This window comes from Podospora bellae-mahoneyi, assembly GCF_035222275.1.
Source record: "Podospora bellae-mahoneyi strain CBS 112042 chromosome 1 map unlocalized CBS112042p_1, whole genome shotgun sequence".
NCBI lineage: Eukaryota > Fungi > Ascomycota > Sordariomycetes > Sordariales > Podosporaceae > Podospora > Podospora bellae-mahoneyi.
The window spans coordinates 6,137,904-6,161,345 of NW_026946359.1; the positions used below are offsets into that span (position 1 = coordinate 6,137,904).

At 51.6% G+C, this 23,442-nt stretch overlaps 10 protein-coding genes across 10 annotated transcripts; 5 read left to right on the top strand and 5 right to left on the bottom strand.

The window, feature by feature from the left end:
* Positions 1 to 567: 567 nt before the first annotated feature.
* On the bottom strand, positions 568 to 2,160 carry RPT4 (26S proteasome subunit rpt4; the record flags this gene model as incomplete). Its single annotated transcript, XM_062875107.1, has 4 exons — positions 568 to 897; positions 957 to 1,413; positions 1,477 to 1,863; positions 1,953 to 2,160. The coding sequence occupies 4 exons, from the start codon at positions 2,158 to 2,160 to the stop codon at positions 777 to 779; spliced, it is 1,173 nt and encodes a 390-aa protein (XP_062738341.1). The 3' UTR covers positions 568 to 776.
* A 425-nt stretch (positions 2,161 to 2,585) lies between these two features.
* QC761_118260 (uncharacterized protein) lies at positions 2,586 to 5,940 on the top strand. Its single transcript, XM_062875109.1, has 3 exons — positions 2,586 to 5,138; positions 5,196 to 5,395; positions 5,507 to 5,940. Exons 1-3 carry the CDS (start codon positions 4,783 to 4,785, stop codon positions 5,761 to 5,763), a joined length of 813 nt encoding a protein of 270 aa, XP_062738342.1. The 5' UTR covers positions 2,586 to 4,782; the 3' UTR covers positions 5,764 to 5,940.
* Positions 2,592 to 4,467, bottom strand: QC761_118250 (uncharacterized protein; the record flags this gene model as incomplete). Its single annotated transcript, XM_062875108.1, has 4 exons — positions 4,213 to 4,467; positions 3,809 to 4,160; positions 3,327 to 3,703; positions 2,592 to 3,248 (listed from the first exon to the last, which is right to left on the bottom strand). Exons 1-4 carry the CDS (start codon positions 4,264 to 4,266, stop codon positions 2,592 to 2,594), a joined length of 1,440 nt encoding a protein of 479 aa, XP_062738343.1. The 5' UTR covers positions 4,267 to 4,467.
* Positions 5,941 to 5,973: 33 nt separating the features above from the next.
* Positions 5,974 to 6,096, bottom strand: QC761_0020700 (uncharacterized protein; the record flags this gene model as incomplete). Its single annotated transcript, XM_062872070.1, has 1 exon — positions 5,974 to 6,096. The coding sequence occupies one exon, from the start codon at positions 6,094 to 6,096 to the stop codon at positions 5,974 to 5,976; it is 123 nt and encodes a 40-aa protein (XP_062738344.1).
* A 3,099-nt stretch (positions 6,097 to 9,195) lies between these two features.
* QC761_118270 (uncharacterized protein) lies at positions 9,196 to 13,233 on the top strand (the record flags this gene model as incomplete). Its single annotated transcript, XM_062875110.1, has 4 exons — positions 9,196 to 9,259; positions 9,315 to 10,694; positions 10,719 to 12,491; positions 12,608 to 13,233. The coding sequence occupies 4 exons, from the start codon at positions 9,196 to 9,198 to the stop codon at positions 13,231 to 13,233; spliced, it is 3,843 nt and encodes a 1,280-aa protein (XP_062738345.1).
* A 1,274-nt stretch (positions 13,234 to 14,507) lies between these two features.
* On the top strand, positions 14,508 to 14,853 carry QC761_118280 (uncharacterized protein; the record flags this gene model as incomplete). The annotated part of the gene is made up of 2 exons (XM_062875111.1): positions 14,508 to 14,687; positions 14,749 to 14,853. The coding sequence occupies 2 exons, from the start codon at positions 14,508 to 14,510 to the stop codon at positions 14,851 to 14,853; spliced, it is 285 nt and encodes a 94-aa protein (XP_062738346.1).
* Positions 14,854 to 15,172: 319 nt separating this feature from the next.
* QC761_118290 (uncharacterized protein) lies at positions 15,173 to 18,241 on the top strand. The gene is made up of 4 exons (XM_062875112.1): positions 15,173 to 15,416; positions 15,467 to 16,530; positions 16,701 to 17,928; positions 18,115 to 18,241. The coding sequence occupies exons 1-2, from the start codon at positions 15,227 to 15,229 to the stop codon at positions 15,742 to 15,744; spliced, it is 468 nt and encodes a 155-aa protein (XP_062738347.1). The 5' UTR covers positions 15,173 to 15,226; the 3' UTR covers positions 15,745 to 16,530; positions 16,701 to 17,928; positions 18,115 to 18,241.
* On the bottom strand, positions 15,788 to 17,897 carry QC761_118300 (uncharacterized protein; the record flags this gene model as incomplete). The annotated part of the gene is made up of 5 exons (XM_062875113.1): positions 15,788 to 16,326; positions 16,374 to 16,716; positions 16,767 to 16,968; positions 17,017 to 17,593; positions 17,657 to 17,897. The coding sequence occupies 5 exons, from the start codon at positions 17,895 to 17,897 to the stop codon at positions 15,788 to 15,790; spliced, it is 1,902 nt and encodes a 633-aa protein (XP_062738348.1).
* A 1,235-nt stretch (positions 18,242 to 19,476) lies between the features above and the next one.
* QC761_118310 (uncharacterized protein) lies at positions 19,477 to 21,078 on the top strand (the record flags this gene model as incomplete). Its single annotated transcript, XM_062875114.1, has 1 exon — positions 19,477 to 21,078. One exon carries the CDS (start codon positions 19,477 to 19,479, stop codon positions 21,076 to 21,078), a length of 1,602 nt encoding a protein of 533 aa, XP_062738349.1.
* Positions 19,485 to 23,413, bottom strand: QC761_118320 (uncharacterized protein). Its single transcript, XM_062875115.1, has 3 exons — positions 21,929 to 23,413; positions 21,429 to 21,878; positions 19,485 to 21,362 (listed from the first exon to the last, which is right to left on the bottom strand). Exons 1-3 carry the CDS (start codon positions 23,262 to 23,264, stop codon positions 21,094 to 21,096), a joined length of 2,055 nt encoding a protein of 684 aa, XP_062738350.1. The 5' UTR covers positions 23,265 to 23,413; the 3' UTR covers positions 19,485 to 21,093.
* Between the last annotated feature and the right edge of the window lie 29 nt (positions 23,414 to 23,442).

A 23,442-nucleotide genomic window follows, 5' to 3' on the forward strand; every position in this document is an offset into this window, starting at 1 on the left:
ATGAGCAGTCGGATGCCTTGTCGTTTCGGCTCGGACACGGGCCTCGGAATTCCTTCCGAACATACGGAGCGCGGGACACCCGAATGCGTTGGGTGTTGAGAGCAATGCTGATGGAAAATAGGAGACAGCGTCACCGACTAAAAAAGATGTCTTTGACATCAATGTGGTCCGTTGGTCCTTTCGATGTCCTTTCATTGACCGTCAAACCAACACACCTCCTGTCCTGTCCTGTCAAGACCTTGTGTTCAGAATCCTTCCCGATGCAAATGCATGTCAACAAAGAGCGCTTCCTGCAGAAAGAATGATGCGAGCAACTGTCTGTTCTCTGAGACCGAGGTGAACCGACCGGATCCAATGAATGCGAAATCCTTCAGCCTTATCAGCTTTATACGGCATGCTCTTTTGACGAATCGGACTTCCAACGCGCCAGACTCTGCATACTGTTATCTCCAAAGGCGTCTCCGTTGCTTGCTCTGAAGGTGTTATATGCCATACCTGCATCAAGGCTTCTCATAGGCTTCCATCCAGGACACGAGGAGCGCGAAGGGCACCAACAACCAACAGGAGTAAACACAAGATGTGATTGGTCACTGGAAACAATTTCAAATACATCGTCATCATAATATCTTCGCTATCGGTGCATAGTATTACAGTAAAAGTAGTTTCAGTGTGCTCAAAACGCTTGGCATGAATTCATGCGCTCTATCCGCGTCTTCCTGTAATGTGATTCATCATTATCTAACCCCCTTTCGCTCATCACCAACACCAAACCGTCTCTACAACTTCTGGTACTCAAGCTTGCCCTCCAGCTTCTTCGACTCAGCCACCTTGCGAACTGCCTTGTTGAAGTCATCCTGATTAATCGCATCTCTGTCGGCCTTGATGGCGAAGAGGCCGCTAGGAAGAGAAGGTCAGTATGGTAGTCTTCCAGTGTTTGTTCCTATTGGTAGACTTACGCCTCGGTAACCACGTTTCGCAAATCGGCACCGTTCAGCCCATCGCTCATCTTCACCACGCTCTCAAAGTCAATCTCCCCTTCCTTGGCCACGCCAGCGGCGTGAATCTTGAGAATCTCCAGACGTCCAACCTCATTGGGGAGGGGAATCTCAATCTTGCGGTCTAGACGCCCGGCACGTAGCAGCGCAGGGTCGAGTGTGTCAGGTCGGTTCGTGGCCATGATGATCTTGGTTTTCCCGAGATAGTCGAAACCGTCGAGCTGGTTGAGCAGCTCCATCAACGTCCGCTGGATTTCACGATCGGCACTAGTACCTTCGCTGAACCGGCGGCCACCGATGGCGTCGATTTCGTCCATGAAGATGATGCAGGGTTCGTGCTCCTTTGCGTATCCGAACATTTCGCGGATCAACCTGGCAGACTCGCCAATGTATTTGTCGACGATAGCTGATGCAACGACTGTGGAGGTGATTGCGTGTTAGTAAACTTGTCGTCCAGAATGGAGGCATGCCGATCACCTACCCTTTAGAAAATTCGTCTCCAGACTGCTAGCAACTGCTCTGGCAAGTAAGGTCTTGCCGGTACCTGGTGGACCGTACAGAAGCACGCCTTTGGGTGGCTTGATGCCTACTCGCAGGAACAACTCTGGGTTCTTGAGCGGAAGCTCAATGACTTCTCTGAGCTCGCGAATCTGGTCGTTGAGACCACCGATTCCGCCGAAGCTGACCTGACCCGGATCTTCCAAAGACATGTTGTAGACGAGGGGGTCGACCTCGCGGGGAAGCATGCGCATGATGGTGAGTGTCGTCATATCAAGCGCCACACGGGTTCCTTGCTTGAGCTTCGCTTTGTCGACCTTGGAGCGGCAACCCACGACGTAACGAGGACCTGACGAGGCCTTAACAATGACTGCAAGAGGTTGGAATGTTAGCGGTGTGGTTGCGGGAAGTCAAATAACCATGAGTAGAGGGAAATGGACCGGAGGACGAAAAACATACACCTCTCCTCGTCAAGCTGCTTCAGTACCTCGCCAATAATCTGCCCGACACTTTGTAACGCCTTGATGTGATCCTCTGTGTTGTCAAATTCCTTCTGAAGACCCTTGATTTCGAGCCGGAGGTTCTTGAGCTTGGTTTCCCACTCTCGCGACTCAATCAACTTCTTCTTGAAGCTGGCGAGAGCATGCTCGCGCTCCTGGTCCGACATGATGGCGGCGTGGATATGGTGGCTGTTTCAATGGTTGTGAAGGGCTGGATCTTGTGGCTTGATGTTTAAAGTCGCAGCGGTGTTTGTGATTTGGAATTTTTGGGTGAAAGAAAGGACGTTGTTGAAGGAATCGTGGTTGTCAGGCTGGGGTTGAATAGCGGCTTCCCAGCTCCAGTTGCGATGCGTGTGCCACTCTGGGAGCTTATTCGTAGCTCTTGTTGCCTTGCCAGAGTGGGTCTGCCGCCCAAGTTGCTAGCCGCACGGGGCGAGCTGTGGCTGGTGCGACAAGGATAGTTGAGGCTGATGTGACATTCAGCCAATAGGAAGCCGGCAATATTTCTGATCCATCTGATGAAGTCACCAACCATCCCCAATTGTCTCGCGAAAGTACACGGTTCAATTACTGTCATAACCCTCGGCTCCGTATTCTGTTACACGTCTCCTTTGAAAAAGAGCGATAAAAAGTGCTTCTCTCCAAGAGCTGACTCGAGTATCTCTTTGCAGCAAGCGAAATCCCTCTCCGTTTCGGCGCCTCCAGCCTTCAGGGTGTCATACGCCGTTTGGAGGGGGAGGACAATAGATGTTGGCCCAAAGAGCTTCATCTTGTCTTGCATCAAATACTTGGTGCTCCGGCATATGAGCATCGACATCCGCCTGGTTTCTTGAGAGACCATCCCTCGTGATATACGAGCAAAGGGACGCAGGTCTGGAAATAAGCCCACAATCTTCCCGACACATGTCAAGCAAATCACATTGAATGCCCAGCAATGCGTCAGGCCGTTAGCTGTTGTGAGGCTGTCAAACCAGATGCAGTCTCCATCATACCAGAAACGAGGGGCCTCAGGAGTGGCCTGGAAGCTTGTTTCCCACAGCGCAAGTCGGTCAAGCAATGCTTCGAGCTCCGTCAATAGCCTGCCAGCAGTCGTGATTCCAGCCTCCTGGCTCATTCTTTCAATGATGCCCGGAATAACAGTTGCTTCGTTCATCAAGGCTTGCATTGGCGAGGGAATGATCTCTTGGAAAGGAGCTGTTTGCCACTCTTCTGAGGCAAGGAAAGATGCCTTTCTCGACTGGATCTTCAGTACAATCTTAACAACACCGACATCAGTCAGCTACACATCGACCGAGACACACATCGAACAAGACGGAAGATCTTTGATGCTTACCAATGCCGGTCTTGCCCCGACAAATAGCCTGTGGGCGATGCCTGATGCGTAGAACTGTGGCTCTCGCGTCTGCATCAACTCCCCAAGTCCCTCTAAATGAGCGGTCCAGCTTTCAAGGCTTGTTGGCAACACAAGCTCAGCAAAGAGCAAGCACATTACAGCAGCCATTAGCTGAACCAACGACGACTTGTTGGGGATCTTTAGCGAGTCGTTGACGGATCGTAGCGCTACGCTATATGCTTCAAGCGCCGTCGCCATGGGGATCTTGCGTTGCGTCTCGCACACGAGTATGGAGAAAGCAAAGGCTTTGATGGCGGCATTCAAAGCTGTGTCGTTACCAGCTTTGACGAGATCTGGTAGTACTTCTGCCCACGCCCCTTTACGAGTCAATTAGCCCTTGTCTTTCCATGACGCCCTGAGAGCAGACACTTTGAAGGGGGAAATCGAGCCCCTTGACTTTTGAAGCCTCAAGCTATACGTACCGCATATTCGAGGAGTAGACGCACTGGCGCCTCTCTGAATCGCCGCAACATCAGTACCTGGAACATATCCCTGGATGATGATTTCTATCAGCTTGTCAAGCGGTAGGTCTTCGTGGTAAAGCGACCTGAGACTCCCATTCGGCTCATGCGTTTTCCGGCTCAAGAGTATGCCTGGAAGCTGAGAGGGAGGATGCTTGGTTACGCCAGGGTGACCAGCCACTCTAGCAAGCATCGGCTTTGTCTGAATGTTAGATGGAGCGAACTGAGAGATGAATATCCAATCCGGTGGATATCCGGGACAGGTGATGTTACGGAGGAGACATTGGCCGCATGAAGGCTTTCTCCCGTCACACTAAACGCGCTTCGTCAGCAATGTGGAAGATAGGTATGATCGGATCGCGTACACTGATCTTCTTCTGCCTGCAGATTTGACATGTCGTCCTCTGTCGAATCTTCATCCTGGGTGCTGACACAGCAAGTGATGTTCAAGGCTTGGCGGGTTATGTTTCCAGGAAGGGAATAGCAACATCAGATGTGAGGGTCGCGGGGCTCCATACTTTATGTACTCCAACTCACCAAGTCTGGGTATACCTCTCGGCGCCATGATCTGGATTTGTACAGCTCTCGCACTTCCCCGTGGGATTCATGTTTGTCGTTGCCATCTCTCCTGCGCTAAGCCGAATCGGGAGTCATTAATCGCCAAGACCTGCGCCATGGATCACAAAGCGGGGATTAGCAACCCACCCTGTAAAGCTTATCCTGAGTGCATCGACATCAGGCCCTTGCGATGAACCGCAGAGATCTGGGGGGTTCGAATGGAGAGCGTTGCTCTCCGTCATAGGGAACTCGTGTATATAAGACAATGAAATTTCTCCAGAATCTATCTCGGCAAACCATTCCGTCCCTTCAATCTCCAAGCGCCTGTCACTCCTGAACCTCTGCATTTGACTTACACACTTGTGAACCTCTCGATCATGACCTCCTCGATCAAACTCTCGGCCCCTCTGAGCCTCACCCACATCGGCACTGCGACTGCCCTCATTCATCTTGGGGACGATAGCAACCCTGTCACACTCATCACCGACCCCTTCTTCTCTCATGCCCCATTTGAATTCGATATGGGTCTCCTTGTCCTCAAGGCATCCATTGAACCGGCTCTAGGCCTTGCCAATCTCCCTCCTATCGATGCTGTTCTCCTGAGCCACGAGGACCATGTCGACAATCTTGACGAGCCTGGCCGCCGTCTTCTCGAAGGCCGCATCGTGCTCACCACCCCTGACGGAGCAAAGAACCTTGCTCCTCGGCCTGGTGTCAAAGCTTTGCAGCCTTGGTTTGTTTTTGTTTTTCCCCTCAGAGATAGCTGCAGAAGCTGATATCGAATAATCAGGGAGACTGTTTCTATCAAGCTCCAGGGACAGACTTTTGAGGTTACTGGAACCCCTTGCGTCCACCTTCCTGGTGGTGAGGTCACTGGCTTCATCCTGACAACGGAATCGTTCGGAAAGACTGATGGCAAGCCAAACGCGATATTCTTCTCTGGGGACACAATTTACATCCCTGAGCTGGCAAAGATGAAGGAGAAGTACCGTATGTTTCATGTTCCTTCCCCTCCTTCACATCACCACATTACCATATTACCGCAACAGCCGTTTCTTCTTTCATCACCAAAAAACAAACCAATATCTAACAACCCTCCAGACATCTCCGTCGCCTTGCTCAACCTAGGCAAAGCAACAGCCCCTCTCCCCACGGGCCCCCTTGTAATCACCATGGACGGCGCGCAGGCAGTAAAGCTGTTCCGAGAGCTGGGGGCTGACGTGCTGTTCCCCATGCACTTTGAGAGTTGGGATCATTTCAAGGAGCAGCGGGAAGATTTGGCGCAGTCGTTCAAGGCCGAGGGGTTGGACAAGGAGGTTTTGTGGTTGGAGCCTGGGAAGAAGACCAAGCTTGTTTAGGTTGATGTGAGCACGTAACGTTTACCAGGTATCTATCAAGGCCTGTCCAAGAAGGAAAGAGGTCCATAAAGGCGGATGAAATACATGGGGTGAAGGACACTGGGTGGCTCCAACGAGGCCTCCTTTCAAGACCGCGATACAGCAAAGAGCGACACAAGGTAGCTTTTCCGGCCCGCATTCTCCCCCCAAGTCCGATCATGACACTGCCAATCATACGCCCTCCTGTGGCACGAGGCGCACACATTGATCCTGTCGGGGAACCTCCTGACGCAGTACTGGTCCATGTTGACGAAGTAATTTTCTCCTCTGAAAACACACGACCAAGTGTTGCATGCCTCCTCCCACCCCACGCAGGCCTGGGCGCCGTCGCCGTACTGCTGCTGTCAGGCTTCCCGGACGTCCACGTTGCTGATCCAGACTCTGTTCTCTAGGGTGGAGTCAGCTGCGACAGCAGAGATGGGTGTTGTAGGTGCGGCAAAAGGGCTGTGAGAGCGGGGGAGCGGGGGATGATCATCTCGAAGACTGTTGAAGTGAGAGTGGTTAGTGGAGGGCCAGAAAGAGAAGATCAGCCGAGATATAAACAGAGATTTTTCAGTGCCGGCAAAGAGGAGGTAAGCTAGGCAGAACCTACAAACTTGTTTTTCTGGTGACGATGAATCTGGACTGTCGAGAGCTGAGTTCAAAGGTGTTGGGGGTTCTTATAGGGTGATGGTCTGGGGAAGGGTCGAGATCGTGGTCGTAGAGGCCTCTTTTATAGACATTGGGAGCTCCGTCCATCTCAAGCAGAAGTCTCGAATGACTTCAGACTTGTTTACAGAACCCTTCTTACATCCCGGGACAGAGAAGCTGCTTGAACTTCTCCGACTCCTGTCTGCCGATCGTCAAACCACGAGACATCCAAATTCGGGTATAAGATGGAAGTGCATGTGATGCTATGAAAGTGCCTGCAACTTGCTACCTATGTTACGTTGCACGCCTAGATCATTCGATACAGTACCTACTTCCTACTGATCGATTTCGTAGTCCGGTGGAGGTTGACATTTTGACACCCTAATCACCAGATTCCCGCTTTGTATCCCTCTCTATAGAGGTCAAACAAGACAACGGTTTGGGCTTAAAAACGAGCTCTCGCGCTCAGAATTCAAACTCTTGAGGATTCCAAAGACGCTGCATTCCGGGGTGTGGCACCATAGTTCCTTTCATTCCTGGGACTGCCAATAACACGAGTACTCTGGCTCTGGAGATGCTATCACGTTGGTGCAGCTGCCCATACTATTGGCAATCGTTATGAATACTGCTGCTGGAAAAATACCGCCGTTTAGGTGTCTGAGCCGCGATAACCTTTGATACCGCCAAATCAGTTAGTCAACCTTAACCGCGATATAAATACCCTGGTAGCTTCCTGGTTGGATCTTTACAGAGTGGACGCACAAGTAGGCAGCCTTTTGGACTTTACCTTCTCATACTGCTGTCTGGTGCCGAAGGATACCGGGTCTATGGATGAACCATGAAGAAGATAAGGAAGGTATCTAGGTAGGAATGCAGCACGGAGCCGGGCGGGAAAAAACGAGTACGATCATCGCTTGAATCCCTGAAAAGCTGGAACTGTAGTTATCATCCGATTGAAGACCCTACGAGCCTCCTTTAAGAATCTGTTGTCAAAAAGGATAGGATAGGAAATTTTGAAAATGTTGCCGTAGCTGTCAATACTTTTCGGTGAAGCAGGTAGCTGCCTCGGATGCCAACTACCTACATAATTGATAACGCACCCCATTTACTGATGTGGGCGGATGCTGTAAGTCGGTGTTTACTACATGTAAAATCCTAAACGCTGATTGTTTTCTTTATGCTTCTCATTGCCATCGAAAAATGGACATACCACTTGCGTAGTACCTCGTTGCCTTTGAAATCAAGCGATTCATCAAGGGCAAACTCTGGCAACCGTGTATCCAATATAACGCCGAAAGAATCATGGTATATTTTGAGTCTTATTGTGACTACCTTCCCTACTTATTGCTATCTTCCAGTTGTGACAATCGACTCTTCCCCAACGGGTTTGTTGATGAACCTTGCGGACCTTGGTCCTTACACTCCCGCAGAACCAACAAAAAGTCATGTGCCTGGACACATAAGCAGAGGGGGCTATCCAGGTGTATTTTGGGTGGGAGTCCTTCAGGAATGACAGTCCTGTTTTTGTAGGGCTGCACCACTAGAGGATATGGAGCTGGGAGTCGAGAAAATGCGCAATGGTAGCGAGGAAATTGGAACCACAATAGCAGTCATTGGGTTTTGTAGCAGCTTGTTCATGGTGGCATGCTGTTGAAGCTGGAGCTGAAGCTGTGTCGCTGCGGTCCATGATTGAAACCGGTCACTGTCTGCTTACCCCCGGAGTCTTGACAAAAGAAATGCCGAAAGGCATAAAAGAGCAGTAATAGGGAGCAACGCTAGATAAGGATATCCAACCCCATTTTTTTTCTTTTTCTTTTCTTTTTTTTTTTTTTTTTTTTTTTTTACAACGCGCCATGTTCCCCACGTTTAAAAGTTAATATGTTTAAAACGTCTCCCATCTACCATATCTTCAAAACATGCATCAACTATCATTTAGCGTCTATCCACTATCTTTGAACGTCTACCAACTGTCTCCAAGGGCCTATAAACCAAGGTATTTTGAAAGCCCCATCAATCATTTTCAAGGGCTTAATTAGGTAGTGCTATGTTATACATGGTAGTTAGGGTAATCGACTATCTTTGGAAACCCATCATTCCAAAGAGATAACTGCCACCGCCCTTTTTATCCGAGAGTAAACGCAGTAATCACAAGAAGGGGGCCTCTCTGCTGTAAGTTTTATTACTCTCCAATCACAAACCGCTCCTTTATAGGGCTGAAGGGACCGCTCGTTCTCTGCTTCAATCAAGCGCCTCGCAGCGCTTTCCCAACGGGGTGGCAGTGTACCACCGCTTCACCTCCAAGCCCTGGAATTGTCGATGTGGGAGACCTGGGCAGTCAGGTACGCAAGACAATTGGCCGTTCAGTTGACACAAAGTCAAGTGAGTGTTGCACGTTTGGTTCTTGGGAAGCGCGTTCTAGACCTCTGGATGGTCAGGGTTTCTTCGGGGTACCTTCAGCCGCATGCATCCACGTTCTTATCCCGAGAGAGATGCGCTCCCTGCTGGTAGGCATGCACAGGTAAACCACAGCACTGCCATCGACGGCGTCCTTTTCCAGCGACGGGTTCTTCCGCTCTGTACCAGGCATCCTTAAAGTCTGTCTATTTGCCCAAAGTTTATCATGGCGACGCAGTTGGTCAACAATGGGAGTCTGAGTCGATTCCTTTTCAACCTTTACCCTTCACGTCCGTTTTCCTTTTCTTTTCTTCACTCATTAGTTTGTTGCAACCCTGCTCGTGTGTTGTCTTGTCATGAACTGGAACAATGGCGTCCCTCTCAGAAGATCGACCTTTGAAAAAAAAGAAGAGCAGAAATATCAAACTCTTCAGTATGTTCTGCGGTAGGCTCCAAGATACACAGCACTTGCTAACAGGATACCCCAGAAAATGGGAATCCCACACCAAGGCCCTTCTTGTCGAGAGTTTTTGGAATGGCTACAACTTTGGTGATTACATTGGGGCTTGTTGGTGTTGTCATCTATCTGAGAAAGACTCTCCCAGACGGTTCAAAGCCAAGCTATGCCAGCTCATCCACACTGCAAGCGCGAGGAGGGGGAGCGGAGGGACCAACAATAATTGAACGCCAGAGAAACTTGTTTACCCTAGCGCCAGTCTTCACGGCTGGACCGCCAATACTGCCCGGAGACTTCCCGATCATTTCAAGCACTGTAGACTGCACAACGGTCATGGTTCCAGCGCGTCAAGTCAAACGACAGGGATATTGGCACACATACTGCTCGACAAGCTATTTCACAATTACTCGGACACCGACCGTAACTTTGACAACCAAGGGGCCGCTGTTCACTCTGAGGCCGACGAGAATATTTACTTTTAGACTTCCATCCGGCTCTCCTGTGGTAGATTGTACTACCTATGTTATCCCAGATAAGCTCAAGCGCGGCGAGGAGGTTGACTGCACGACTAGATACGTGCCTTTCACCACATCCACCAGGCCAACAACAACTGTAACGACTACCCCAACAGAGACCCCTACAGAGACCTCGACAATAACGCCTCCAACAACACGGCCGCCCACATCGATGACGATCTCGACCAGCTCAACAGTCTTCTCGTCCACAATATCAACATCGACAACGACAACAACAACAACAGTGGAAGAGATATCCACTATGCCAACCGTTGTTGATCCCTGCGCTACGACATGGATAGACTGTCAGGACCGCATCGAGGGTAAATGCCTCACGTTTACCTTGACACTTTCAGATTGCCCTTCCACCTCGACCGAAAGTGTGACAACCACCACGCCGATAGTTACGTCAACCGTCACTGCACCACCCATTGTCGATACATGCATGGCAACTTCGGTAACCTGTACAACCATACCAATTATTCTTGCAAGGGGTCTGAGAAGGGCGGACAGGATTGACTGTATGACGTTTTTTTCAACTTTGGAAGAATGCATCTCCACCTCAACAACTACTGCCACTCCTTCCACAAGCTTGCAGACTTCAACCGCTTCGGGAAATTCAAAAACAATTACCATCTCGCCATCATTCACTTCTATTAACTTGAGTACCTCCACCCCGGGTACGGAGGAAACTACACCCGCCTCTTCATCAGAGCAGTCAACGTCCGCCGAAGTCAGTACTACAGATCTTCCCGAGACACTACCACCCTCTGAGATAGAGTCTCCAACTACTGTTATAATTCCGTCTTTAACTACCTCAACAGCCACCTTTGCATCCATCCCAACAGCTATCTCTATATCCACCTCAAGAAACTCTCTTATCACCACTCTAACAACTGCTCCAACCACTGCTCCAACAACTGCTCCAACAACTACCTCAACTATTACTCCAACTACTAGTCCAACGGCCTCCTCAGCAGCCATCACAGCGGTTCTTCCTTCGACTTCTGCGACCAATACTTTGACAACAATACCCTCTGCAATGTCAGTAACAACCATTCCGATAACGATTCCTACTACGACGCCAGAGACTCCATCAACGGTCTCACCAACGATTTCGACAAATACCCCCTTGACTCCGTCATCGGTTGTGTCTTCAAATGCCGAATCCAATCCAGGCTCAACAACCTCAACAAATGTGCGGATTCCCGGAGTAAGCACTAGCCTCCAGACCGAGACGACAAACACGGAGTCGACCAGCTTAATCTCTTCAACTTCAGGTGGAACTTCGACGCGGAATGTGCAGACCACGGATCCTACAAACACAGCAACGTTTTGGGGGACTGAAGCAGCGACAGAGACAAACTCGGACCCATTTGTTATTGCCCAAGTATCGTCTCAACCGGAGCCCGATTCTACAGCTTTGACTGTGACTGGTTCTAGCTCGAGTTCGGTGACGTCAATTCTGACAACAAATACGGAGACTGAGGAAGCTGCCAAGTCAGCTTCTTCCCAAGAATCGACAATTGTCACGGGGTCAATCTCGTCCGTCGTATCATCTTCTGCGACCAATCCATCCAGGATTTTGTCCTCCACGCTGTCTAGCCCCGACACAACCCATTTTTCATCTTTCTCCTCTGCTCAGAAATCTTCTGGGGCTTCAACTGAAGAACCCACACCGATAGCCCAAACAGGTCAAACAGCGACCGGCTCAGCAACCGTTGGTCCAGGTGAAACCACAGCAACATCATCACCAAGCCCAGATACAGGCGCCCCAGCCCTCATGTCATGGCCATATTGGAAGATCACAGAGTCCCTCACTGGAAACCATGCCCCTCTGATCGTAGGGCGAGGTTTCATGCTCATGATGGGTGCCTTCTACCAACAGGTCATCACCCATGACCCAGTCAGGCAGCTCACAAGCGGGGGCATCTCTGCCACAGAACTTGTCAGTCCCCCGATCGGAGCTTCAGAGTTTGGTCTCTTTGTAGCTCAAATTGGCACCATCTTCGTAGCCGGTGGGACATACGTCGATACCAACTACTGCAACGACCTCGCATCTCCCACCAACATCAACCCCTGTCCTCCCAAAATCACCGGAAATCCATGGGTTCTCGACATCATCATTACCATTCTGGTGATCCAAGCCGGGGTGGTAGCCTACACGATGAGCAAGTGGTTCCAAAAGCCAGGGCGCCTCTCGGCCGACCCTACTACCATTGCCGGCGTGGCAGCCGTAATGGGCCATCCACAGATTGAACAGCAGTTTTCGTCTTTTGGCGGGGAGATCACACAACAGGAACTGCTGCATGCCCTCAAGGGGCAGAAATTCAAGCTCGGGACTTTTACCACCGAGGATGGGGTCACAAAGTATGGGATAATGCCTGTGGCTTTGTATGAGAGGAAGGATAGGAACCAGAGGGGGTGGTGGGCGAGGACGAGGGACACCGTCCGGTCGGGGTTCAACAAGGCGATGTTTTTTAGGAACTGGAAGCTGAATAGGCTGTTTCTTGATGTTGTTTTCGGACTGTTGCTGGTGGCTCTGCTTGGGCTAACGCTGGCTTCGTTGGCGAATATTGACCAGCCGCAAAAGATATTTTTGCCGACGGCTGTTGCTAGTGGAGTCGGGATGAAGATTTTGTTTGCGCTTTTGGGGGTGCTGATCTCGTCGAATTGGGGGAGGTTGTTTCAGGGTGAGTTGATATCTTGTTCTCTTTTTCCTCCTCTTTTTTCTTCCATTTTTCCCTTGTTCCCTTTTGTTCCCCTCTGTCTTTTAGAACCGGACAAGCAGCTAACAGCAGGCGAAAAGATACCCAAACCTTCAGCCCCTATTTTCCCCTGAGAGACGGAGAAGCACGGCCAAACCCAACCATTCTCCTAAACCGCCACAGCAGCCCCATCTGCGCTTTCATTCCCCTCCTACGCAACAGACATCTTGCTGCAGCGTCAGTGGCATTCACCGGGATCATCGCAGAGTTTCTCATCATCGCCCTCGCTGGCCTGCCTTATCGACCGGGTCAGCTTCGATCCGAGTTCTTGTTTTGCGGCATCGCTAGTACCATCATCCTCTGCGTCATGCTAGTGCAGTTGGCACTGGTGATTATCTGGCGCAGGAAGCTGCCTCACTTGCCCCGCCAGCCGGATACAATTGCTGCGGTGATGACATACGTCGCTGGCACGAGCATGGTGAGAGACTTTTATGGGTTGGAAGAGATGAAGACCAGGGAGAGGAACAAGGCGATTGTCCAAATGGGCAAAGTGTATGCGTATGGGTGGAGGCAAGAGCCGGAGGGCGGGATAAGATGGATTGTGGATGAGGTTCCTGACGCGGAGAGGAAGAGCTTCTTGTCCGGGACGAGAAGGAGTGCAGAGTCGTCGGCCGGAGGGAGGGGTTGGTATAGACCGAGGGGCCGGGAATGGAGGAGGGACGTATAGATGTGATAATGACTGGATGTTATGGATGAACTGCTGGACAGCACAGCATGTATACCTGCCTCGCCTAGGTAGATAGGAAGATGGCACTGCATATAAATGGAATTTTACACAACATATCGTCCTTAACCACATCTTAAAAGATAAGGTAACTAATAACACTTGAAAGATCAGGTGGTTAAGGGTCTCAAAAGATAGTTGGTAGGCCTCAAAAAATGGTCAATAGGCCTCGAAAGATGGTCAACAGGCCTCGGGAGACACTTAAAAGACCTGCTTCCAGTTGGAAAGGGAAAAGCTGACGGTCATCATACGTTTCACTGACTTACTGGTATTTGTTTCCAGCGCGTGGATGGCTCCTGTCATGATGATATGCAATTATCTGGAACAAGTCACACCAACAGACGGAGGAAAGTCAACCTCTGTGGGGGTTTGTTTGACCTGCCGTGCTGCCCCCAAAAGATGAACTGTGTCCGCTGCCGATAATACAGCCTGCTGACTGGACACAAACAAGCGCGTCGATCGGACGATCAAGCCGATCGTATTCATGCGATTTGCCTTTTTCTACCTTTCATTTTTTCGTTTGCACGCCAACATCCAGGTTACATTTTGGGGGTGGTGTCAATTCGAAACGGGGCTATTCCCTGCGGTGCGCCTATCCGAGACAGTGGGCGCTATCGGACACTAACAGCGTACCACTGATTTCTACAGGCTGCGAGATAGCAGCTCATAGCACTGCCATCTTATACCGGAAAGGCAACACAGCCCGATCACCAACTCCGCAGCGGCAGTTTGAGACTTGGGAACGCCCCGCAGAACCATTCTTCCAGCATGACAAGAGGAGCCGTTTGCAGCATCGTGTTTGGTCAGTTTACCAGGGAGAGGAACAACCTTGGCAGGGAATGCCCGTTTCAGCTTTTCTTGGGGGGAATATGGATGGATACTGGCAAGGCGGCCATTTGAGATGAACATGCATTGATAAATAAATACAAAAGGCATCCTTCCCTGGTCGTGGGTCGTGGGCGGTTGCTGGTCGGCTTTTTTGGTTTGTTGTTTTCAATTCATTTCCTGCTGTGCCTGTGAATACCTGCAGCTTGGGGCCTGCAGTGTCCCCTTTCACCACGCGGTTTTGTCTTCTGCTTGAAATCATTTTCTTTTCCTGGCATCGTTTCTCTTAGGGGTTGCTTGATTCCTTCATTCTTTCCAGGCAGGCCTGGTTAGCACCGGCAGCGCCGTTTACCATCGCTGAAAATCATCCAGCAAAGACAAAATACTTCAAAATGCGAGCCTTCATCCAGACCATCGTCTTCTTCCTGCTCAGCCTGCAAATGGTTGCTGCGTTGGTCATTCCAGTTCCTCTCAAGACCTCATCTACTCCCCGGCGACGAGATACATCGAAGGAGTCTGAGTCAGCGTTGCCGCCAACCCAGTACAAGATCACCGACTTCTACGGCCAAGCAGTACGAAACCATTCCCCATCGATGCTATAAGAGGAATTCAAAGACTAACAGTCATTGACAGGCATGCCACAACGTCTTGACATCGTGCCGCGCGGATTCCGACTGTTGCTCTGGGCTGCAGTGTGGAAACTTTGAAGGGGAGATGCTGTGTACGCCTCGAGGTTAAGAGACTCACCATGGACGAGAAGGCCTTGATGCACAGGAGCCACATGTATGATATTGGCAGTTGTCTACTTCAATTGTGTACCTCGAGTCCTTGCCCATGCTCTTCAGCAAAACGAGAAGGAACACAGACAGGGCGAAAGCCTTTTTGGCAACTCATGTGACTTCTTGTGCTGTTCGTGCACCAAGGGCCCCAGCCCTACTAATTATACTCTGCAAGTGTCGGCCACCAGTGCCCTCGGTCGGTTTCGGATTTTTGAGTTGAACGGACGTCCGGTGAGCCGGCGTCTCACGAGACCGTTATCAACTGCACCCTCCAACATCGAGATTCACTTTTTCAAACTCCGCTGTCGCTGCCGTTACTCACCCTTACAAACATGCATATTTCTCCACAAGAAGCCCACCACGTCGCCGTTCTTGCCGGTCAGGGAGAATGCGCCAAACTGGTGACAGCCGTCAAAGCTCTAGCGTTGCGAGAACATGAGTCGCCTGCCGACATCCTTATTGCTTGCAAGGACGACTTTCAACAGACAGCTGCGCATATTGCTGCCAAATCGGGGCAGTCAAGTGTGTTGACGCTTCCCTCTTGTCCGCAGCCGACACTAATATTCAAACAGAGTCCATCGACACACTATCCGATCTTTTGGATGACAATGAGAAAAGAGCAATCTATTTCAACATGGCCAACCGTTTTTCCGGGGATCGGCCCATCCATACAGCCATGCGCCATGGGTATCTGGATGCCTTCAAAGCCTTGGTCAATCATGGCGCGGACCCGACCCTGAAGAATCGCTTTGGAGATGTCGTTGAGGATTATCCGGGTGACTTCGAGCCAGAGGAGGTATCACGAATTGTGGAGGAGTATAGGACTAAGGTGGACAAACTCAGGGCATAACTTTGTATTGAGAACTTTGATTACTCTCTACTCTTTACTGTTATCACAGCCACCAACTCCCGACAAAAACAGCCGCAACATAACCCATGAACAGGGTGTACAGCACCACAAAGTCCACCTCGAACAAAGACCACCTGACATGCTTTGCCTCCTCCGTTGGGTAACGCGCACCGTTTTCCTCCCGCTTTCCGAGAAGTCTGTCCCGCTCAGGTACGCTAGGTGGCCGGAGAGCGTACCTCAGCGGCGTCAAGCATCCCAACATTGTCGGAAACCAAAGATGCGATGGCCACGCTACTGTCTTGAGCAGCTCAACCCACATGTCTCTATTGAAAACCCAGTTGCCAGACATCCAATGTGGTCCGAGTACTCGGAATGTCTGGAGGGAGGCACATGAGGCAAATGCCAGCACGACGCTCAGTTGAACCCAGGCACCACAGTCGAAAAGGATATGGCGCAGCCGCTCGCGGAAAGGAGCACGGCGTGCAGGGTTCCGCTCTTGGAGGCTGTTGGCAATGCTCCCCGTTGGGGTGAATCCATCAGGCTTACCCAGGAAAAACGTCTTGAACCACGCAACAGTGTAATCTGTGCCATGTTAGCCGACGGTCCTTTCAAGAATCTGGCGGACTTACAATGAGACATGTATCTCATCATACCCGTCTCCATGACTGCAACCCGGTACCCAGCCATCACACCGATGTGGCAGTCATGAAGATAGCGTGTCAGGACAATGGCACAGTAAAGTCGAAGCAATAGCTTCATTTCCGCCTCGTCTCGCCAATAAATCAGGTGTGTACCAGTCAAGAACACAAAGGGCGTCAACAACATGAATACCGTGGCTAGCTGAGCCTTGGCGTGGACGTTAATACCGCTGGAGAAGCCGACCAACTTGGCAGCAAGGGTCATCCGCTTGGTCAGTTTGCTGGAGAGATATCCCTTGAAGTTGACAAACATCTGAGCTCCACCGATGTACTGCTCTCATCATTAGGACAGATGACACCACACAAAAGTATAGGGGAACGTACCCATCGAGCAAATTGCTTCACATGAGCAGCATATGTTTCGGGAACCAGACCATACTGAAGCGACTCGGCCAGATAGGCAGAACGCCACCCCTCTGCCATCTGCAGCATGGAGCTGTAGATATCCTCGACAAGGCAGTCTGTAGGAAACCCACCGATATCGTCCACCGCCTCTCTTCGGACGACCCAGCCAGATCCGAGATTCCTGTCCAGGGTCAGTCGCTGGGGCCCAAGGCTTCGCGGGATTACTTACCAGCCGAGTCCGGCATGGTCCCTGATGATGTCCATACAAAGCCAGTTGATAGAGCTCTGCTGATTCAGCGGGTCATTTTCCGGCACATTGTAGAACAATTGGGCAGGACAAACAACTCCCATCTTGGGATCCCTGATCAGATGTGCAACACACGCCCTCAGCCACCTCTTTTCAGGAATCATATCAGCATCCAACCCAGCTACAAGCTCAGCCCGCCCACCAGGAAGGGTGTCAGACACAGTAATCGCATGATTGAGGTTGCCAGCTTTGTACCCTGCCGGCCCATACTTGACACGCGCGGTGTAATACAAGTTGGACGTGTCGGCGGCCAGCTGCAAAACCCAAGCCTCCAGCTTTTGGTTCCGGCCATCATCAGACACGATGACTCGGAACCGATGAGCAGGGTAGTCGATGTTGAGTGTAGCGCGAACGGTATCTTGGATGATGTCGAGCTTCTCGTTGCAGACTGGGATGATGATGTCCACGCACGGCACATTATCACCCAGTAACCGAAGTCTGGGCCGATACCGAGCAAACAAGGATGCTGCTTTGACCAAAGAGGCAGCGATTGCGTCGGCTGTGTGTAGGTTTCCAGTCAGTTTTCTGATCAAATCTTTCTAAGCACCAAGGATCGGCTTACCTGACCAGAGGCCCTCAATGGCAAAAGCAAACCAAGCGAGATAGAGCTTGACTCCACCCAAGCTTCCGTCCTGTCCAAGAGCCCACAGGATCTCTCCCTGGATCTTGGAAGCCCATAAAAGCAGAAGGCAAGGGATGATGGCAGTCAAAAACACGAACCGGGTCAAGAACCGACGCACAGGCCGGAAGTTGGACTGGATTTGGTCGTATTCTTCGTCATTACCGATTTCAGTAACCACCATGCAATCGGTGTCGGTGATGGTGTTGTCAAAGGTAATTGGATTGCCCAAACTGTCCAAAAGAAGAGGAAGAGATGCTTTGGAGGTTGACAGAATGGATGATGTTGACTTGTTTCGGCCGTGAGAGGTTGGAAGGGGCGCTTTGGCCGCCTGCCTGAGGCGATAGTCGTCCTCTACCGGAGAGTGCATTTTGTGCTTGAGACTTACATGAGAGTGTCAGATGACGGGAGGTATCTCAAGGTTTTAAGTGTCTAGGACTTCTAGGCGCTGCTCGACTTGCTATCCAACTTTTCATCGCGCTGCTCCACCGAGACCGGAACAGCACACGCCGGACGGAGAACTAGACGAGACGTTCTGTTCCAGTCACCGGGATAGACTCATCTCGACGCCATCGACCTGTGCGTGATGCAGGTTGTGCTATCACACCAACGATTCACGCATATCAGGGCAGGGTGTCAGAGTCTACGAGGCGCCAACAGGCGGAGACGGCGATAACGACCTGCCTGTCCCGGTGGTTTCCCGCGTCTCTCTGTCGGCACCAAATTTCGTGATAGTAATGACTCGGACTTGACAACCAACTCCACCATTTCCTCCATCCTCGGCGGCATCCTCGGTCCGGACCCCTCACCTCCCCAGTCTGGGTTCTTCACCGCTACAATCGACAGAATCAAATGTCGACAGTAGGACATTCAAGAACCCACTTTCTGCAATAGAACCGCTTCATGCTACATAGGTATGCATCCCATAACCAGCCACAGAGTTCCCACACGGCCCCTGCGTGCCGTAGCGGCCTGGAAATAAGAACTCTAAGTCAACCACCCTACACCCACCACACCGGTAGGCTAGCCTTGACCCACGGCAGACGAACTGGTTACACAAGATATGACAGACGTTCAAAGGAATTGGTGGGATAACAGACTAGTCAAACGGTTGGATACCGGTTGACTGGCTGTGGCTGTCGGTGCCTCGCACACAGAACATGAGCTAGGATTCTTTCAAGAATGATGAATTCATGCACCTGGCTCAGAATATCGCAGGAACACTAGAAAACAACAAGCAAGATCGAAAATTCACCAGGGATCGGTTAAAATGGAAATTTTCGAGGACACTACAACAACCCATGCCAGGATCACGATGGACCTATGCATGCACCAGTTGCATTATTTACCCTTGATAAGTGGCAGCAAAGGATCAGTCGCAGCTCGCCACCGAGCCGATCGTGAAAAAATTCAAGAAAACTGGATGCAGGCCACAGATGGTGTGGGCGCTAGAGATTGTTGTTGTGGGCCAAGACAGGGGGATGGATAGGGGTCCCATTCATGCAGCACAGTCTTGACAACACAACCTGTTGCCATCATCTCCATATGGAATGCCAGTCTAAACCAACTGAAAAAGAGGAGATATTGCGCTATCTAATGCGAAGCGAAGATGTTTTGAACAGCTGAGCACATCCATCATGGACCCTTGTTCACGCCCTTTCGTCTGTTTCGGATGAAGATGGACCTGTCTGACCTCTGCCTCGCCTCGTTCCTGCCTGAGATCAAGTTCAACTCTTGAAGCTCTTTGAAAGTAATTTACAGCAATGTCAGGCCTAATCAAAATTGCCTCACTGGCAGTTGTGCTATTCCTGTTCCTAGCCCTTACTTTTCAGTTCCAGTTCAACACAAGCGTCTACGTCCTAGTACAGCAAAGACAAGAGCACGCAAACGCTAGAAACATTGGCCGGTGGGAACAGAGCATACGCCTTCCCATCGTCCCTGTAGCTATTGCGGTGCTGCCAAGAACAGGCAAAGTCCTCGCCTGGACTGCCGACAAGCCAAATGTCTTCTCTAACGCGACGACACATACTCTCTCCGTCATCTACGACCCATCAACGCACCAGGTCAACAATCAGAATGTCACCATCACACACCACAACATGTTCTGTCCCGGCCTCTCGCTCGACACCTCCGGACGGGTAGTTGTTACAGGTGGCAGCACTTCGGATGCAACCAGCATCTACGACGAAGTCCAAGGGAGATGGCTTTCCGGCCCACCCTTGACTGTTGGTCGAGGGTATCACTCTCAAGCGACCCTCTCCGACGGACGCGTCTTTACCATCGGCGGTTCCTGGAGCGGTCCTCTGGGGGGCAAGAACGGGGAGATCCTCGACCCCAACAAGCAGACCTGGACAGCCCTTCCAAACACCCTCGCGGAGCCACTCCTCACAAGCGACTTCCTCGGCCCCTTCGCAGGCGACAACCACGCCTGGCTCTTTGCCTGGAGGGACGACTCCGTTTTCCAAGCCGGGCCTTCCAGAGCCATGAACTGGTACGGGGTTTCCTCCTCAGGAGCCTGCCAGCCCGCAGGTTCCCGAGGAAAAGACAGCGACTCGATGAACGGAAACGCGGTGATGTACGACGCCCTAGCGGGGAAGATCTTGGCTGTGGGGGGTGCGCGGCATTATAACGACGCCGCCGCGACTAACGCTACCCACATCGTCACCCTCCCCTCCGACCCCTTCACCATGCCGCACGTCCGGGAGCTCAAGGGGATGAAATATCCCCGAGCATACGCCAACAGCGTTCTACTCCCAACCGGCGAGGTTCTCATCACCGGCGGAGCAACATACGCGAAGCAATGGGCGGACGTCAACGCGACGCTCGTGCCGGAGTTGTTCCACCCTGACACGCTGACCTTCACACCGCTGGCCAAGATGCCCATCCCAAGAACATATCACAGTGTTGCTGTGCTATTGCCTGATGCAACCGTGTTGACCGGGGGAGGGGGCTTGTGCTGGGAGAAGTGCTTGGGGCCGGAAGAGGAGATAAACCACTTGGATTTCCAGAGGTTCACACCACCTTATCTGCTGAGTGGAGATCCGCGACCGAAGATCCTGGAGATTTCCGACACCGAGGTGGATCTGGGAGGAGTGTTTGAATTGCTGGTAGGCGGGGAGGTGGCAGAGGTGGCGATGGTGAGGTACAGCAGTGCGACACATGCGATCAATACTGACCAGAGGAGGGTGAGTCTTGTTCCAACGGTGTTGGGGAAGCAGAAAGGGAGAGCGCTGCACAGAGTTGAAATTCCCAAAGACGGAGGGGTGGTGGTGCCAGGATATTGGATGGTCTTTGCCATCTCATCAGGGAAAGGGGGGATGAAGGTGCCATCAGTAGCAGAGACAATTTTGATCCGGGCAAAGTGAATGAACACAAGTTTATTAAAGCAAACTCCACTCGGACAAGGGCACTGGTGACGTAAAAGAACATTGCACCCCAGGCTCCGAAATAGGGCAGAAAATAACAGACACCGTCAAACTGCCTGGCGGAAGATCAACAGCCAGAACACTGACCCCGGGGTTCGGGAGATCTTCTCGGCCACCTGAGAGAGGATGCAGCTTGGGTGACCGAACTGGCTTGGTAGTATGAAAGACTGCAGCTCGGGGTGACAGGAGTAGCACATCAAGAGCCTTTCCATTCAGGCGTAGATCTGATTATCCGTCGTTAGCATCAAAGCAGCGAGAAGGAGGGGGGGGGGGTTGGAAAGGACACTCACGGGCTATCCTCCCACTGTTACTGTATGTGATATGCGCTTTGGTATGCATTCGCCACTGACTTGTTTCCAACGCGTCAGTTATCTCGTCTTGTATCAACACCTTACTCCGCTCTGGGAGCAATCGAACTCCACGCTTGATGCTCATCCCGTCATATGCCTGGGTTAGATCCGCAATCCAAAAACCGCCAGCGTCGGTCTTGCCCTTGGTCTTCTGAGTGACCAGAGTGCTCTCAAACTTCACTGTTGGCTCAGCGTCAACAACCTGGTTTGAGTTGTTGTGGACAATCGTGTTTTGACCAGCTGTACCGCAGCGGTAGTAGTCCCATCGGACACTGTCCTGATCTTCACTCGAAAAGTAGCCAGGAGCATCGTAGCTGTCTTGGCATAGCTCTATCGCCCATCGTTCTCCCAAGGCGTCCAGAACGAAATCACCGGCATCAAGGTTGCCATCTGCCAAATATGTCAGTCGATGTTACTGCCTGGATGAAGGGTTGCTTTACGTGTGGCGTGTCCGGTCATCTTTCCTCCTTTCATGGCGACAAAGACACCATTAGAATCCGTCCAGGAAGATCTTAGTGATACCCAAGCGCCACTGGGGTCAGAGAAAGCCTTGTCCAGAGGCAGATGATCGTGCCATTCCCCCTTGAGGGAAGATTCATACCAGAGCATTGACAACGGATCAGCCGCATCAGGCCTGTCCCTCTGAAACAACCCGTACTCAGGAATGCCGTACTCCCTCCCATAAAAGAATAGCGAATTCGCCGTAGCAGTAATCTTGGACGGACCGCAATCCCCATAATTGAACTTCTCCGTCATCCCGATAGTATGAATATGAAACATGCCCGTCTCCCGGAACTTGGGATGGCTGTCCAACATCCCAAAGGTACTCCCCAGCGATGTTAACAACCCCGACGAAAGCTGCGCATGCGCCTGCGTCCCAAAATGCCAATAATCCGGCGTCTCAGCCCACGTCCCGCTCTCGTCCACACTCTTGCCACAGTGCCGCTCTGCGTTTTCCACCGCCCTCCCCAGCAAGCTTCTCGCCACACCACTGGTGTCCTCCCCCAACACCGCCAACGCCCCCACAATCATCCCGCCCGCAGTAACACAGTTCCAGTTCCCCGTCACCCCCAGAAACCACTCCTTCCTCTCAAAACTCTCCAACCCCTTTCTCAGGCCCAAATCAACAACACTCCATCTTATCCCCTCTCTCTCCTCGGCTGTCCACGCGTCGTAAAGCCAGTCATACGCAATCCCAAACGCGACCAGAAACTCGCCTACATCCAGCCAATGATCCGTGTTCCAGCTGTCGCCTTGCGTCCCAAACGAAGCACCGGTAGAGTTCCCGGCTGTGTGGACGATTTCTTTCCAAATGCGATCTTTCCACTTGGGGTCGTTGGTCAACCGGTAGGCGTAAGCCCAGTGCTTGATCCTGAGCTGGACAGTCCTCGCGATGTCCAGGATCCCGCTCGTTCCGTCCTTTTTGTAGTCTGGGGGAGGTAAAGAGAGCATCTCGTCGGCTTGGCGGAAGATGGTTCTGTTCCACTTTGAAAGGTATTCATCACCTGGTATTTGGTCCGGTAGGGAGGCCCACTTCGACCTGTTGGCGAAGAGGCGGGGATGGGTGGGTTCAAGATGGCGGCCGAGAATCTGGATGGTGGCCTCTTCGTTGCCTGTGCTGGCGGCGGTGGGCAGTGGCGATGATGGTGTCTGCAAGGTTGCCGTCGCCAGCGACAACCGCAAATAAAACGTCAGGGTGATGGTCGACAGCGCCAGCGCCGCTGCCACAACGACTGCCCCCGGTACTCGTGCGCGCGGAGAGGATTGCCAAGACATGGTGATAGCTTCAGATGGGGTGGGCCCTCAAAAAAGTCAACCCTCTCAACCTTCCAGCACCAGCCGGGAGATGATGACCGAAAGGAAGGGATGCAAAACTCGGCAGGGAAAAAGAGAGAAAAACAGGCTTTTGCTCAACGATTCGTCCAGTTACGGACCCCCTCTTGCCATGTTGCTT

Bases quoted from the DNA above. Each gene is read 5' to 3' on its own strand.
- QC761_118260 (XM_062875109.1), top strand. From the start codon at position 4,783: ATGACCTCCTCGATCAAACTCTCGGCCCCTCTGAGCCTCACCCACATC. The intron at 5,139-5,195 runs GTTTGTTTTTGT...TCGAATAATCAG, and splicing joins GTCAAAGCTTTGCAGCCTTG to GGAGACTGTTTCTATCAAGC. The intron at 5,396-5,506 runs GTATGTTTCATG...ACAACCCTCCAG, and splicing joins AAAGATGAAGGAGAAGTACC to ACATCTCCGTCGCCTTGCTC.
- QC761_118290 (XM_062875112.1), top strand. From the start codon at position 15,227: ATGCATATTTCTCCACAAGAAGCCCACCACGTCGCCGTTCTTGCCGGT. The intron at 15,417-15,466 runs GTGTGTTGACGC...ATATTCAAACAG, and splicing joins TGCCAAATCGGGGCAGTCAA to AGTCCATCGACACACTATCC.
- QC761_118320 (XM_062875115.1), bottom strand. From the start codon at position 23,264: ATGTCTTGGCAATCCTCTCCGCGCGCACGAGTACCGGGGGCAGTCGTT. The intron at 21,879-21,928 runs GTAAAGCAACCC...CATATTTGGCAG, and splicing joins GATGACCGGACACGCCACAC to ATGGCAACCTTGATGCCGGT. The intron at 21,363-21,428 runs GTGAGTGTCCTT...ACGGATAATCAG, and splicing joins TAACAGTGGGAGGATAGCCC to ATCTACGCCTGAATGGAAAG.